General features: G+C 47.2%; 1 protein-coding gene across 9 annotated transcripts in view; it reads left to right on the plus strand.

Moving 5' to 3' along the window:
- CDHR3 (cadherin related family member 3) overlaps positions 1–14,567 on the plus strand; it is a 70,865-nt gene that overhangs the window by 33,623 nt on the left and 22,675 nt on the right. For all 9 annotated transcript variants that reach the window (XM_047752594.1, XM_047752595.1, XM_047752596.1 and 6 more), the window contains 2 exons: positions 3,714–3,862; positions 7,858–8,047. In XM_047752594.1, the coding sequence (XP_047608550.1) occupies positions 3,714–3,862; positions 7,858–8,047 (339 nt within the window). The remainder of the gene's footprint in view (positions 1–3,713; positions 3,863–7,857; positions 8,048–14,567) is intronic.

Here is a 14,567-nt window from a genome sequence, read left to right on the forward strand (position 1 = left end):
TCCCAGTCTAGGGAATGAATCAGAGCTGCAGCTGCTGGCCTACGCCACAGCCACAGCAATGTGGGGCCCAAGCCACGTGTAAGACCTACACCAGAGCTCATGGCAATTCCGGATTCTTAATCCACTGAGTGAGGCCAGGGATCAAACCTGCATTCCCATGGACACGAGTCGGTTTTTTCATTACCGCTGAGTCACGAGGGGAACACCTCCTTTTTTTTAAGGCTGCACCTGCAGCACATGGAATTTCCCAGACCAGAAATTGAATCTGGGCCACAGCTATAACATACACCACAGCTATGGCAATGCCGGATCCTTTAACCCACTGCAGCTGAGGCTCGAACCCATACCTCCATAGCAACCTGAGCCACTGCAGTCAGATTCTTAACCCACTGCACCATCGTGGGAACTGTCTCAACTTTATTTCAAATGGTGTTTCCTGGATGTTGGTAGGGATGGGTCTGTGAGAGCTTATGCTCTGGACGGATTTGGGGCAGGATGGCTCCTCAGAACCCACCTAGACTAAATCACTTCATTCAGAATAATAAAATTACATCCTGAGACAGACTCAAGTAGACTGAGTTCGAGTGTGAAGTAGAAATGCAAAAAGAGGGAAAAACTCCTCTATCTTGACTACCTGGTAAGGTCCTGCCAAGCACACAGTCAAAGCAAGTACTATTTCTTTTTTTTTCTTTCTTTTTCTTTTTCATATATTTTCTAGGGCCGCACCCGCAGCATATGGAGGTTCCCAGGCTAGGGGTCTAATCGGAGCTGTGGCTGCCAGCCTTCGCCAGAGCCACAGCAATGCCAGATCCAAGCCATGTCTGCAACCTACACCACAGCTCATGGCAACGCCAGATCCTTAACCCACTGAGCGAGGCCAGGGCATTGAACCTGCAACCTCTTGATTCCTAGTCAGATTCGTTAACCACTGAGCCACGGCGGGAACTCCAGCAAGTACTATTTCTGCTGTGGAAAGTGTCTCACCATTTCATTCCGGGGTGGTGATGAGCAGACGAATGTTTGATTGGTTTGTGAGGTGCTCTCTAGGGCTCTGCCATTGTGAAATTTGACCACTTTTCATGAGAGAATTGTATTTACTTGCCACATTGCAAACAGTGTTTGCCATTTTTGCAAAGAGCTCTGTTTTAGAGTTGGGCAGGTGAGTCTTTCTCCCCTTCTGTCCATTTCTTTTGCATTTACTCGAAGTCCTTTCCCACCTGCCACCAGGCAGTGTATACACACAATTACAGACTTAGAGAAGCCACCCCGGGTCACCCAGGACTCACACCCTTTCCCCAGAGTGTGGCCTAGGCCCTGGGCTACTCCTGACGTAGGTTCTGGTGGTCCAGTGTTGTGGGGAGACAGTCGTGGGAATTAGGGACCTCAGAGCTTCTGCCGCTGGGTGCTGCAGGGGCCCTGGCTTCACTGGACTTGAATAGATCTCTACTGTGGCCTTAGGGTAACGCTTCTAAGTTAAATGATATTTTATACACACTTGGGTCTTGGATCCCCAAACCAAATAAACCACAGATTTTATCTTCTGCCAGGCTCAATATCAGGTCAGTCAAGGGGAGGATGTTGAACCCAGGAAGCATTCACAGCCTGATCAGTCCCCATCCTAGGGACTTGGGGAGCACCCAGCGTGAACTGGAGGAGCCTGCAGAACAGGGCCTTAAACAGCTGCACTCCTGACATCTTGAGCAGGACACTCCCCAAAGCGGGGCTGTCCTGGGCACCGTGCACTGTAGGATGGATGTTTAGCAGCATCCCTGGCCTCGACCTACTACGTGCCAATAGCAGCCCACTCCTCTGGTTGTGACAAAAACATAATCACCCACAGCTGAGAATCACTGTCTTAGAAGGAAGAAGGGAGGATGGGAGGAAGGGTTTTGTTTGTTTGTTTGTTTGTTTTCCCAAGGTGTCCTGTCTGTCCTAGGAGAGGCTGGTTGCCTGTGGTTGTTACCTCTGGTGATTCCTCACAATAGTCCTTCTCAGACTTTAAAGCACATACACGCACACCCCCGCCCCACCCTGTAGAAACGCACATCCTGAATCCAAGGTCTGGAGCAGCCCCAGCATCCTCAGGGAGCCGGTTCGAAAGGCGGGGACCACTTCTGGGATCACCGGGGCCAGGCTGTGAAAGCAGCATGGGTGTCTTAGGAATCTCTTTGCTGGAAGTTAATGGAACCCCCTCAAAGTCACCAAAGAAAAACCCCAGCGTGTTAGAAGAGGGGCTCTCACACACTGGAACAAAGACTTAGTCCAGCCTTAGGAAGTGGGGCCATTACCCTCTCTCCTCTGGCTCTGCTTTTGGTTCCTGCCACCCCTGCCTCCTTGGCTACACCTCACTTTGTCCAACCCTGGACCCCCCAGTGACAGCACAGACTCCCCGAGAACAGGGGTGTGTCAGGTAAGTAAACGGAAGAACGGAGCCCAGGGGTGGCCTCTTGGCCTGAACAAAATTACTGTCTCCTAACAACACGAGGTCGACTCAGGGATGGGGGCAGGGCCAGGATCCAGGGAGGAGCCTGCTTCCAGCCTTTCCTGCCTCCCACTCCAGCTGGAGCTTCCCCGCTCCGCTCCTTCCTCCTCCCTCTGGCTCTACAGACGGTGAGACAGAACTGCAGAAACATTCTGGGCTCATGAAATGAATGCAATCCTTTAGATCTGAGGTATGGTATTCCCCTCTTAAAGAAGATCCCACGTGGGAAAACCCAGATTTAGGAAACTGGTAAATGAGAGATGACTATTAGCCCCATGGAAGTGGTTTTCCATCTGCAAAAGGACTTCCTGCCGAGTGCTTTTAAATGATAAGCCTCCCGTGGTGCATTCAAAATTACTCAATTTATGCAAGTTGTGTAGTTAAAACTTCCAACCTCTCTGTCTTATTATGAGCCTTTTCCAAAGCAGCTGAGGTATGAGGAAGGTGGGTATGCTGGCGATTTGGAGTTACCGTGTAAGAAGGCATCCTTGGAGGGCAGGGCATTGACCTTGGCTTCTGCAGGGGGAGGAGGGGGTCATTTCTCCCTTCAGAGAGCTGACCTGATTAGCACAATGCAACTGGAAAGGTGCACACGTTCTGTGTGAATTTCTACCTTCTCATGCAAAAAAAAAAAAAAAAAAAGCAAGGGAAAGAAGGAAAAAGAGAAAGTGAGAGGGTGGGAGGAAGAAAGAGAAGGGAACGAGGAAACGAAGGAAGGAAAGAAAGAAGGAAGGAGGGGCGGGGGAGAGGCGAAAGTGAGTGGAAGCACGAGAATGGAGACAGTTCAATTCATTCGGCTTCTGGTGGCAGCCAGGGGATGGCAGTCAGAAACCCATAGTTCTGAATACTGTGGCCAGAGGAATTTTTAAAAGAGATCAGGGAACTTTTGCACATGAATTGGGAGAAAAGAAGATGGCTGGACAGGCCAACTATCCTTATTTTAAAAGATGTTAATGCCTAAGCGATCCGAAATGGCATCAGGGCTGCGTGGAGTCAGAGGCTGTGGCCGACATAAATCATTGCCATCACGGCAGGGCACTTCTGTGGCTTCCACGGGGGTGTGATTTTGGAAATACAAAAGCCAGTCACCCCTCCCTTCAGCTGCTCCGTTCTCCCTCCTGAACATGTGGATGCAACTCCAACAGCTCAGCACTATATTTAGCACTAACCAAAATACCCACCTCTCCCGTGCCCCTGAAAATTAGCTGTGTCTGCTGTCTTTCTGTTCCAGCCCAAGGCAAGTGTATAGGATTCCCGAGGAGCTGGGTCCAGGAACCATCGTGGCCAATATCACAGCCGAGGACCCTGATGATAAAGGCTTTACCAGCTTCCTCCTCTACAGCATCACTACTGTTAACAGCTATTTCATGATCAATCAGTGTAAGTCAGACACACGCACCCTGTGCGTTCTCTAATTTAGCCACTTGGATTGTTTTACAAACAGTTATTACATCTTCTGGTCTGGGGCGTGCCTTTCTGTCTAGCGTATCAGAAATTACCAGAGTGATAGGTGCATTAAAAGCAGTTGAGGGAGTTCCCGTCGTGGCTCTGGGAGCTCCTGTTGTGGCACAGCAGAAATGAATCCGACTAGGATCCATGAGGATGTGGGTTCCATCCCTGGCCTCGCTCAGTGGATTAAGGATCTGGCGTTGCTGTGAGCTGTGGTGTAGGTCCCAGGTGTGGCTCGGATCCCGTGTTACTGTGGCTGTGGCGTAGGCTGGCAGCTGCAGCTCCGATTCGACCCCCTAGCCTGGGAACTTCCATATGCCTCGGGTGTGGTCCTAAAAAAGCAAAAAAAAAAAAAAGCTGTTGTCATAGGAGTTCCTTGGCGGTTCAGTAGGCTAAGGATCTGGCATTATCACTGCTGTGGCACTAGTTCAACCCCTAGCCCAGGAACTTGAGCTTGCCATGGGCAAAGCCAAAAAAAAAAAAAAGCTGTTGGGGAGTTCCCACTGTGGTGCAATGGGTAAAGAATCTGACTGCAGTGATTTAAGTTGCTGTGTAGGTGCAGGTTTGATTCCCAACCCAGCCCAGTGGGTTAAAGGATCCAGCAGCTCAGATTCAATCCCTAACCTAGGAACTTCCATATGCCACGGGTATGGCCATTAAAAAAAAAAAAGCAGTTGGCCTAGGTCTTGGGGACTGAACAGTGCCCAATGTCAACAGCTGTATCACCACTTCACCTTTGGGACAGGTAGGCATCTAAGGATGGACGAGTTCACTTTCCTGAGGGTATCTTGAGGTCTTCTGAACTGAGGAGCCAGACCAGTGCCATTCAAGAGAAATAGAGTGGAGACCACATATGTAGTTCTAAAGTCTCTAGTGGCCACAAAAAGTAGAAAGAAACAGGAAAAATTAATTTTTGTATAATGATTTTTTAATTTTTCCATTATAGCTGGTTTACATGTGTTCTGTCAATTTTCTACTGCACAGCAAGGTGACACATACATGTATACATTCATCTTTTCTCACATTATCATGCTCCATCACAAGTGACTAGACATAGTTCCCAGTGCTACACAGCAGGATCCCATTGCTTATCCATTTCAAAGGCAATAGTTTGCATCTATTAGCCTCAAAATCCCAGTCCATCCCACTCCCCCCTGTCTCCTTGGCAACCACAAGTCTGTTCTCCATGACTTGTCCATGTCATGATTTTCTTTTCTGTGGAAAGGTTCATTTCTGCTGTATATTAGAATCCAGATATAAGTGATATCATATGGTATTTATCTTTATCTTTCTGACTTACTTCACTTAGTATGAGTCTCTAGTTCCATCCATGTTGCTGCGAATGGCATTATTTTGTTCGTTCTTTTTATGGCTGAGTAGTATTCCATCGTGTATATATACCACATCTTCTTAATCCAATCATCTGTCAATGGACATTTAGGTTGTTTCCATGTCTTGGCTATTGCAAATAGTGCTGCAATGAACATGTGGGTGCATATGTCTTTTTCAAGGAAAGTTTTGTCCAGATATACACCCAAGAGTGGGATTGCTGGGTCATATGGTAGGTAGTTCTATGTATCGTTTTCCAAGGTACCTCCATACTGTTTTCCATGGTGGTTGTACCAATTTACATTCCCACCAACAGTGCAGGAGGGGGGTAAAATTAATTTTAACAAGGTATTTTATTTAACCCAATGTATCCAAAATATTATTATTTTAACTTGTAATTAATAGTTTAAAGTTACTAATGAAGAAATGCAAATCAAAACTTCAATGAGGTAACACCTACACCAGTCGGACTGGCCATCATTAAAAAGTCTACAGATAACAAATGCTGGAGAGGGTATGGAGAAAAGGGAATCCTCTTACACTGTTGGTGTGAATTTAAGTTGGTGCAGCCACTGTGGAAAACAGTATGGCGGTTCCTCAAAAAACTGAAATAGAATCACCGTATGATCTAGCAATCCCACTCCTGGGCATCTATCCAGAGAAGACCATAATTCAAAAAGATACATGCACCCCAATGTTCATTGCAGTATTATTCACAATAGCCAAGACATGGAAACAACCTAAATGCCAATCGATAGAGGAATGGATAAAGAAGATGTGGTACATATACACAATGGAATACTACTTAGCCATAAAAAAGAATGAAGTAATGCCATTGGCAGCAATATGGATGCAACTAGAGATTATCATACTAAATGAAGTAAGTCAAAAAGAGAAAGACAAATACCATATGAAATCACTTATATGTGGCATCTAAAATATGACACAAATGAACATATCTATGGAACAGAAACAGACTCACAGATAAAGAGAACAGACTTGTGGTTGCCAAGGGAGAGTGGATTGGGGGAGGGGTGGAGTGGGAGGTTGGAGTTAACAGATGTAAGTTATGATATATGGAGAGGATAAACAACAAGGTCCTACTGTACAGCACAGGGAAATACATTCAATGTCCTATGATAAACCATAGTGGAAAAGAATACAAAAAAGAATGTGTGTGTGTGTGTATATATATATATGTATACATAACTGAATCATTTTGCTGTGCAGCAGAAATTAATACAACATTGTAAATCAACTATACTTCAACGAAAATAAAGTTAATTCACGAGATATTTTACATTATTACTGTTCGTGCCAAGTCTTTGAAATCTGTTGTGTATGTTATCCTTACTGCATATCTCAATTTGGACTAGTGACATTTCATGTGCTAAAGAGCCACATGTAGCACATGGTTATGGTATTGGATAGCCTCAATCTAGATCAATCTGCCAGCTTCCTGGGAGCTGTTGTCTCATCTTGGTGCAGAGGAGAGTCTCCCCTTCCTGTCATCGCCATCTTCTAGTCCATACCAGGCAGGATGCTGAGTGATCCACAAGCATCCCTTCTTAAGTACTCAGCCCACTATCATCATCCCCATTTTACAGATGAGGAAACTGAGGCCTTGAGAGATACTCAGACAGGTTAAGTGACTTGTCCAAGGTCTCACAGCACGTTGTGAAGCAGAGATACAAACCAAAGCTGCCTGACTCCAGAGTCTGTCTAGAACCATTCCACCTCATAAGTTCCTGTCACATCACCAAACAAGACTTCACTTTACATAGTGCTTTTGCAGAAGCCAGCATTGGACAATCCCAGAAAAGATAATGTGCTATTCATTGCATAGGCTTTAGGGCAAAGGTTACCTGTTTCCAGGAGAGGCAGGCAAAGGCAGTGATCGTGTTCTACCCCCGAACCCCCCAGCGGGCTGTCTGTCATCCAAGACCTCACTCTCCTGAGCGTGGTTTAGAATTCTGTTCACTTCAGTATCGCAAACTGAATTTTTAACAAATACAGTGGGGTTAGTTTTAGAGTATATTTATAAAGACTCTTTGGTTGCAAGTAACAGAAACTAAAGCAAGCCAAACTAAGCAAAAGAAAAAAAAAGTAGGAGACACCTATCAACAGGATCCTATCTCATGAGAAAGAATGGGACCATGAGGGCACAGGACGGGAGGGAGCAGCGCGGCTCCAGCGACCTTGGCAGCTAGGATGCCGGCCTCTTGCCTGTAGATTCTCTAGTAACCTGCCTCGCATCTCCCAGTTACAGGTTCTCCAGTGAGAGAACCCAGGGGGTCAGGCTGGAGTCAGCTGTCTACCAGTCTAGTCAACTATGGGCAAGGACAGCTGCCAGGGGCCCAGCTCTGAAGGATGAGGTGAAAAATTCTGCAAGGATCAGTCCAGGCAGCCCAAAATGTCCAAGATAGGGACTTACACTATTTTTTTTTTTTTTACAAAATATATTTGTATAGAGGATATTCCCTTTGTAAGCCATTCCTCATATCAGCATGTTCTTTTCCCATTTACTGCAAGTCTCTGTCTGCCCTTGATGCTTCATTTCTCTCTAAAGTGCCACATTCTGACCTTTGCCTTCTCAGTGACTGGGACCATCCAAGTGGCCCGCAGGCTAAACCGAGATGCAGGCGAATTGAGACAAAATCCCACCATTTCTCTGGAGGTTCTGGTGAAGGACAGACCCTTTGGGGGCCAGGAGAATCGCAAGCAGATAATCTTCATCGTGGAAGACATTAATGATAATCCCTCAACGTGTACCAAGTTCACCTTCGGGTATTCGCCTTCTTTAAAAATATATTTTTTTTAGTTTTTAAATTATTTTTCATCTTCATACCATTTAAAAAGACTACATTCCACTTGGTTATTATAAAATATTGGGGCGTTCCCATCATGGCTCAGCGGTTAGCAGACCCGACTAGCATCCACAAGGACGTGGGTTGGATCCCTGGCCTCGCTCAGTAGGTTAAGGATCTGGCCTTGCTGTGAGCTGTGGTGTAGGTCGCAGATGCAGCTCGGATCCCACACTGCTGTGGCTGTGATGTAGGCCTGTGGCTACAGCACTGATTGGACCCCTAGCCTGGGAACTTGCATATGCCGCAAGTGCAGCCCTGAAAAGACAAAAGGACCAAAAGAAAAAAAATGAAATAAAATGTTGGCAATACCTCCCTGTTGTACAATACATGCTTGAGCCTATCTTGCATCCAATAGTTTGTGCCTCCCCTCCCCCACCCTGATATTCCCCCACCCCCCCACCAGGTTGTGCTCTCTATCTGTAAGTCTGCTTCTTTTATGTTATATGTGTTTTTGTTTCTGTTTTTATGGCCACACCTGTGGCATATGGAAATTCCCGGGCCAGAGATGGAACCTGTGCCTCCTCAGCGACCAGAGCCAATGTTGTCGGATTCTTAAACCGCTGCACCACGGCAGGAATTCCAGTTTTTTGCATGTAAGTGATGTCATACAGTATTTGTCTTTCTCTGACTTATTTCACTTAGCATAATGGCCTCCAAGTCCATCCACGTTACTGCAAATGACAGAGTTTCATTCTTCTGTATGGCTGAGTAATATTCCATTGTACGTATGTACCATATCTTCTTTATCCGTGCATCTGTTGACAGACACTTAGGTTGCTTCCACGTCTTGGCTATTGTGAACAGTGCTGCAGTGAACACTAGGGTGCATGTATCTTTTCAAATTAGTGTTTTGTTTTTTTTGGATAGATACCCAGCAGTGGAATTGCTGGGTCACCTGGTAGCTCTTTTTTTGTTCCTTGGGAAACCTCCATACTATTTTCCACAGGGGCTGCACCATTCAGGTATTTGACTCTTGAGCCAAGTGTGGGCATGCCCCTTCTTTGGGGGTCCTCGGCTCCTCTGGAATAGTCTGAGGAGAACTGAAGAATCATGGGTCCTGGGGACACGGCTCCATACAAATAAGTTGATTGGAGTTCCCGTCGTGGCTCAGTGGTTTACGAATCCGACTAGGAACCATGAGGTTGCAGGTTCGATCCCTGGCCTTGCTCAGTGGGTTAAGGATCTTGTGTTGCCGTGAGCTGTGGTATAGGTCGCAGACACGGCTCGGATCTCGCATTGCTGTGGCTCTGGCGTCAGGCCGGCAGCTGTAGCTCTGATTAGACCCCTAGCCTGGGAACCTCCATATGCCGTGGGAGTGGCCCAAGAAATGGTAAAAAGACAAAAAAATAAAAAATAAAAATAAAATAAGTTGATTGAACGGTCCCTTTAGATGAGAGGTTTTCCTTCCCTCTCTTCCATTTTCTTTCCTCTTTATAATCCTCCTTCTCCACTTTCTTACTCTGTTAAATAATACTTTTAGTTTGCTCTCTTCCATTCAGTGTTCATCTCTGCTGGTGAAAAGTACCCTGGGGACTTATTAGACCCTCTCTGCACTGTACCCTCTTTATTTATTGCCACCAGGTGCTGTTGGCTAGCCGTTATAATAGACACGTGAGACTTAGGATGAGTAACTAAAAGCTCCCAGAGAAACATGTCACCAGGAATAAGAATATCAAACTGTTTCCCTAAAACTACCCAAAGCGTCTCATTCACCCCGTACAATTTCATTGCCTATAAACAAAAAGCAATGGAAAGGGGGAGAAAGGCAGATAAAAGTGGTATGCAAGTTATTCTGGATATTTTGACCTGTTTTTTATCTCACAATTTATTCACCATTAGTTTAAAATAAAGTCCCTTGGGATTCTGGGTTAATGTCACTTTTTGAAAACAGTACTGTCTTTCCACTATTTTGTGTAAATGCCACAAGATGAGTAATTCCTTCATCTCCGTGGTTTCATAATAGCTAGTCTCTAGTTTCTTGGGAGTCTGAAGGTGGTTCCTCCTGGGTGTGGGGAGGGTACCTCTTTGGTGACCCTTGCTGAGAGGGCACCTAGTGTCTGTCCGGAGCCAGGCTGAACACCAGAGCTGGTCTCACTTTCAGATGTTCCCAGGGAGAAAGCCTCCCGCTGGGTTTATCTTTGACTGGTTTTGCAGGCTTACTTTTTAAGCTCAAGGTGACTTTGGACCCAATGCATACTATAGTATGCCGTGCAAAGAACAAAGAACCTTGGACAAAGATTGTCTACGATAAGCATCAAAAATACAAATGCCTTTATTAGGCTCTTCAGTGGCTGCCTGTTTTAACCACTGGCACACCCAGCATAATGCTATGACTCAAGAGGCCTTGAGTATGGTATCAAAACAGTTAAGTCAGAGTTCCCAGAGGAAATGAATCTGACTCGCACCCATGAGGATGCAGGCTTGGTCCCTGGCCTCGCTCGGTAGGTTAAGGATCCGGCATTGCTGTGAGCTATGGTGTAGGTAACAGATGCAGCTCGATCATATCTGGTGTTGCTGTGGTGTAGGCCAGTAGCTACAGCTCTGATTTGACCCCTAGCCTGGGAACCTCCATATGCTGTGGGCGCGGCCCTAAAAAGACCAAAAAACAAAAAACAAACAAACAAAAACCCCAACCAACCAGCCAACCAACCAACCCAATAGGGTATACCACACCTGCTCTGGATACACCCTTCTTGCCTCTTCAGATCCAGCCTCCAGCCTCTCCCTCCCTGCTCTGTGCCCCCAGGAGGCTGACCTCCACGGATAACAACTGCTCCCTTGTCCTGCAGCTTTTGGTTGGCCCTTGGGAAGCTCTGGAATGAGGGGAAGAGAGAAGTCAGGGTATTTATCCCCTGGCTCCCACCCTGTCAGCTGGACGAGTTCCTCCACCTTCTGAAGGTCCCAGTTCCCATAAGGTAGCACTCTGCACACAGCACCCTCTGTCTCTGGTTCCAGTTTCAGGAACCGCTCCCTTCTGTGGCTCCTCCAGGGCCAGCATCACAGAGGGAGGCCCACTCTTCCTAGTCCTGAGATTGTCCACCTTCCTTTAAGGTTTCGCATTGTAACAGTGCCTTCACTAAAGCCTCCCACAGTTATCCTAATTTGCCTTCTGCTTCCTGCTGATGCCCCTATCAGGTCAATAACACCCTTGAGCATGTATTAGGCTCCTACCCCAACCCTCTCCCCAGTCTGTTTGATGGTGGGGAACGGTTGTCATGGATAGCTAGGACTGTGACTTCCACACCACTTTCCGCATAAATCAAACCCACCTCTGCTAAGAGAAATCTGGGCCCTGGTATGGAATAGAGATGATAGAGAGTCACACTTGCCCTGTCTGTGAACATCTCAATCATGCTAGGGCTCTTGGGTGGCTCTAGCGCATCTTGGGAAATTCTTCTCCTCCTGCCCTGCCCTTCTAGACTCTCCTGCTGGTCTTCTTTGTTCTTCTGCCCTGAGAGGTGGGAAACAGGGTTGAAGAGTAAGAACTCTGAGTATCAAAGACTGGAGGAGACTGTGCTCTTGCCAACCTTCCTGGTCAATTTTCTCCTCTCGGTGCCATTTCCAAGGAGTGTGTACTGTGGCTTCCCGTGGGTCCAGAGTCCCTGGATGTGTAGGATGACAGTTTGTAGACTGCATTCCATATTAGCTGGTAAAAATCACCTTTTGAATAGCCTAGACTCTTCAGGCCAGCCCTTGCAGGGTCCTGCTCTTGATCGTCTCTCCAAATGAGCCTTGAAGGTCAATGCCAGCCAGCAGCTGAACCAGTTGTATTTATTAGTTAAGGTAGCTCTACACACCAATCCAGGAGGGCTCTGGGCTTTTCCAGCCAGGGGAACTTTCATCCTGTGAAAGCCAAGGTGTGAGGAGGGGCAGCAAAAGGGGTCCTTCCTCCCCAGTCCTGGAAGTGGAAGTTTCTACTCCCGAACCCCAGCCTCATTTGCATACTCATTTGCATACTCATTTGCTGGGAACCCCTGACCTGCAATGCCCACAATCCTCCTGTCCTTAGCATGATTCTCATGTCTCGCTCTGCCCTGGGACCCCACAAGTATCTTCCATTCCCATGCCTAGGAGGAAGTACAGGGGTGTCAAAACCCAACCAAAGGACAGAACCCCCATGCTGCCACAGGGCTCCGAATCCTCACCCCTGAATATTTATTCCATCTTCAGGGCTTTTGGCACAGTCCTTCCAGGGGAGTTTGAGGGAGCAGGCAGAAGAGGGTGGGAGGGCTGGGTGGGCCCCAGCACCCAGTGGATCTGAGGAGGCAGGTGGCTCTGTGCCAGAGTCCCCCAGGTCCCTCACCACCCTGTGGGTCCATGCAGCCCAGAGATAGAAACCACCCCAGCGGCTTTCCCAGGCTGGTGATGAATGAGCCCAGGGCCCCGATGGAGGCATCAAAGGCACCGTGACAGCCTCGCTCTGGTTGTAAATTGTCAGGCGCTTGGCTGAAAGCGCTTTGCAAGCTGTTTGTGAGCCAGAGGCAGAGGAGGGAGGAGGTCGGTGTCTCAGAAGGCGGCTGGGCCTGTCACCACTGTGTGGGGAGGGGACCCTGGTCAGATGGCTGGGAGCAAGGGCAGCCCGCCTTTGAGGCAGGGATTGATGAATGAGGGGGAGTGGTTTTCCGAGTTAAGCGTTTAGGGGAAAAATACCAAGTGGCAGGAGAGAATGTAAAGATCATGCCAGGCGGCCCCTCAGGGCCATGTGTAGTAGAGGCCTCTTGTGGAGGGCGTGAAATATCTGGTCTTAGGACCCCGGATTCTTTGGATGATGCAACTTCCCGGCTTCTGCAGTTTTAGAATCAAGGCTCTGATCCCCTGACTCTCTTTTGTGGGCCTGGAGAGTCATTGATGGAACTCAAAGTAAAATTCACTGTGACTCTTAACACTCGCAATAGAGAACAGAGCCTGGATGCATCAGCTTTGTGGGACAGGTCTTGAAACCACTCTGAACCAGCCTTTCTTCATCTGTAAAATGGGGACAAGGATGCAAACCTCTTGGCATTAAGGGGCTGAGAGAAAGAGATTTTAAAGTGTTTGGTGTGACACCACACAAAGTTGGTATTTAACAAACAGTATCTGTTCTAAAGTACGATGAGTAAACCATGACTCAGTGCAAGCAAAGCAGGAATGGAAATGCCTGGAAATGCCTCCAATTCTGCTGGACACAGAGGGAATCTCTGCCAGTGGAGATTCAAGTCACACCTGTCGGAAGGACTGCTTTCCTGAGAGCAAGTCCAGTTATCCTCGGCAGCCCAGGACCATCCTTGCCGTCAGACTGAGCTCCATGTTTGCTGAGCTCTGAACCCATTTTAGCTGTCATGAAGAGCTGCGTGGAAGGTGGAAAGGAGCATAAGTTAGTTGCAGAGAGAGGTAACAGTACAGAGGACTAGAGAATTTAAAACGTGTTAGTCTCAATGCCCTGAGAACAAGATGCCAAGACCGGATTAAGAGTGCAAGGCTTTTATTAGCGGAAATGACTGTGACGATGGAGACAGGGCCAGACTAGGCTGTGAGAGTCATCAGACTGAGATACAAGTCATACAAGTCTAATCTGAGCTAAGGAAGGAGGGAGGATGTGTGGGTGGGAATATTCTAGTCTGCTGTGCAGTCCATGAAAGGTTTGGCTATGACACCGGGGAGTTCCAGAGCCAAAGTCAGCTGTCATGGGACAGGAATGAGTCTGTTCCAGTCATTGGCACACGACCTTACTGCAAATACAGCAATGCATTTTAGGGCCCAGCAGCCGGGGGTCTGTGGTCAATTATGTTTCCATGGTTGAAGGTCTTCCAGGCACATCCTCATGACAACCACAGTAATTGGGTTTTTTTGCTGTTGTTGTTGTTTGGTTTTTGTTTTTGTTGTTGTTGTTGTTTTGTTTTTAAGGCGGCACCTGCAGCATATGGAAGTTCTCAGGCTAGGGGTTGAATTAGAGCTGCAGCTGCTGGCCTACACCACTGCAAAAGGGGGTCCAAGCCGCATCTGCGACCTAAACCACAGCTCATGGCAATACCAGATCTTTAACCCACTGAGTGAGGCCAGGGATCTAACCCACATTCTCCAGTATACTAGGTTCTTAACTCACTGAGCCACAACAGAAACTCCAACAGAATACATTTTTGTACAAAATTCTGCCCAAGGCAAAACATGATTGAGGTAGGGTATGGAAGGAAAGAAAAGGAGAGAAAGAAGAAAAAAAAGAAATACTAACTACACAAATTCCTCTCTGCCTGTACACATGCTGCTTTGCAGTGATTTTGCCTTTCCTCCCATCAAGAGATAGGTATCTCTTTCTACTCATTGAATCTGGACTTGACCAGATGAATTGCTTTGGCCACTGGAACATTCACAAACATGGCAGAGCAGATGCCTGAAAGGAGTGGGTGCATTAGGACTTGTCCTCTCTTGTACTTTTGGAAACCTGAGATCTCCATGAGAAGAGC

This window comes from Phacochoerus africanus, chromosome 11 (genome assembly GCF_016906955.1).
Source record: "Phacochoerus africanus isolate WHEZ1 chromosome 11, ROS_Pafr_v1, whole genome shotgun sequence".
Taxonomy (NCBI): Eukaryota; Metazoa; Chordata; class Mammalia; order Artiodactyla; family Suidae; genus Phacochoerus; species Phacochoerus africanus.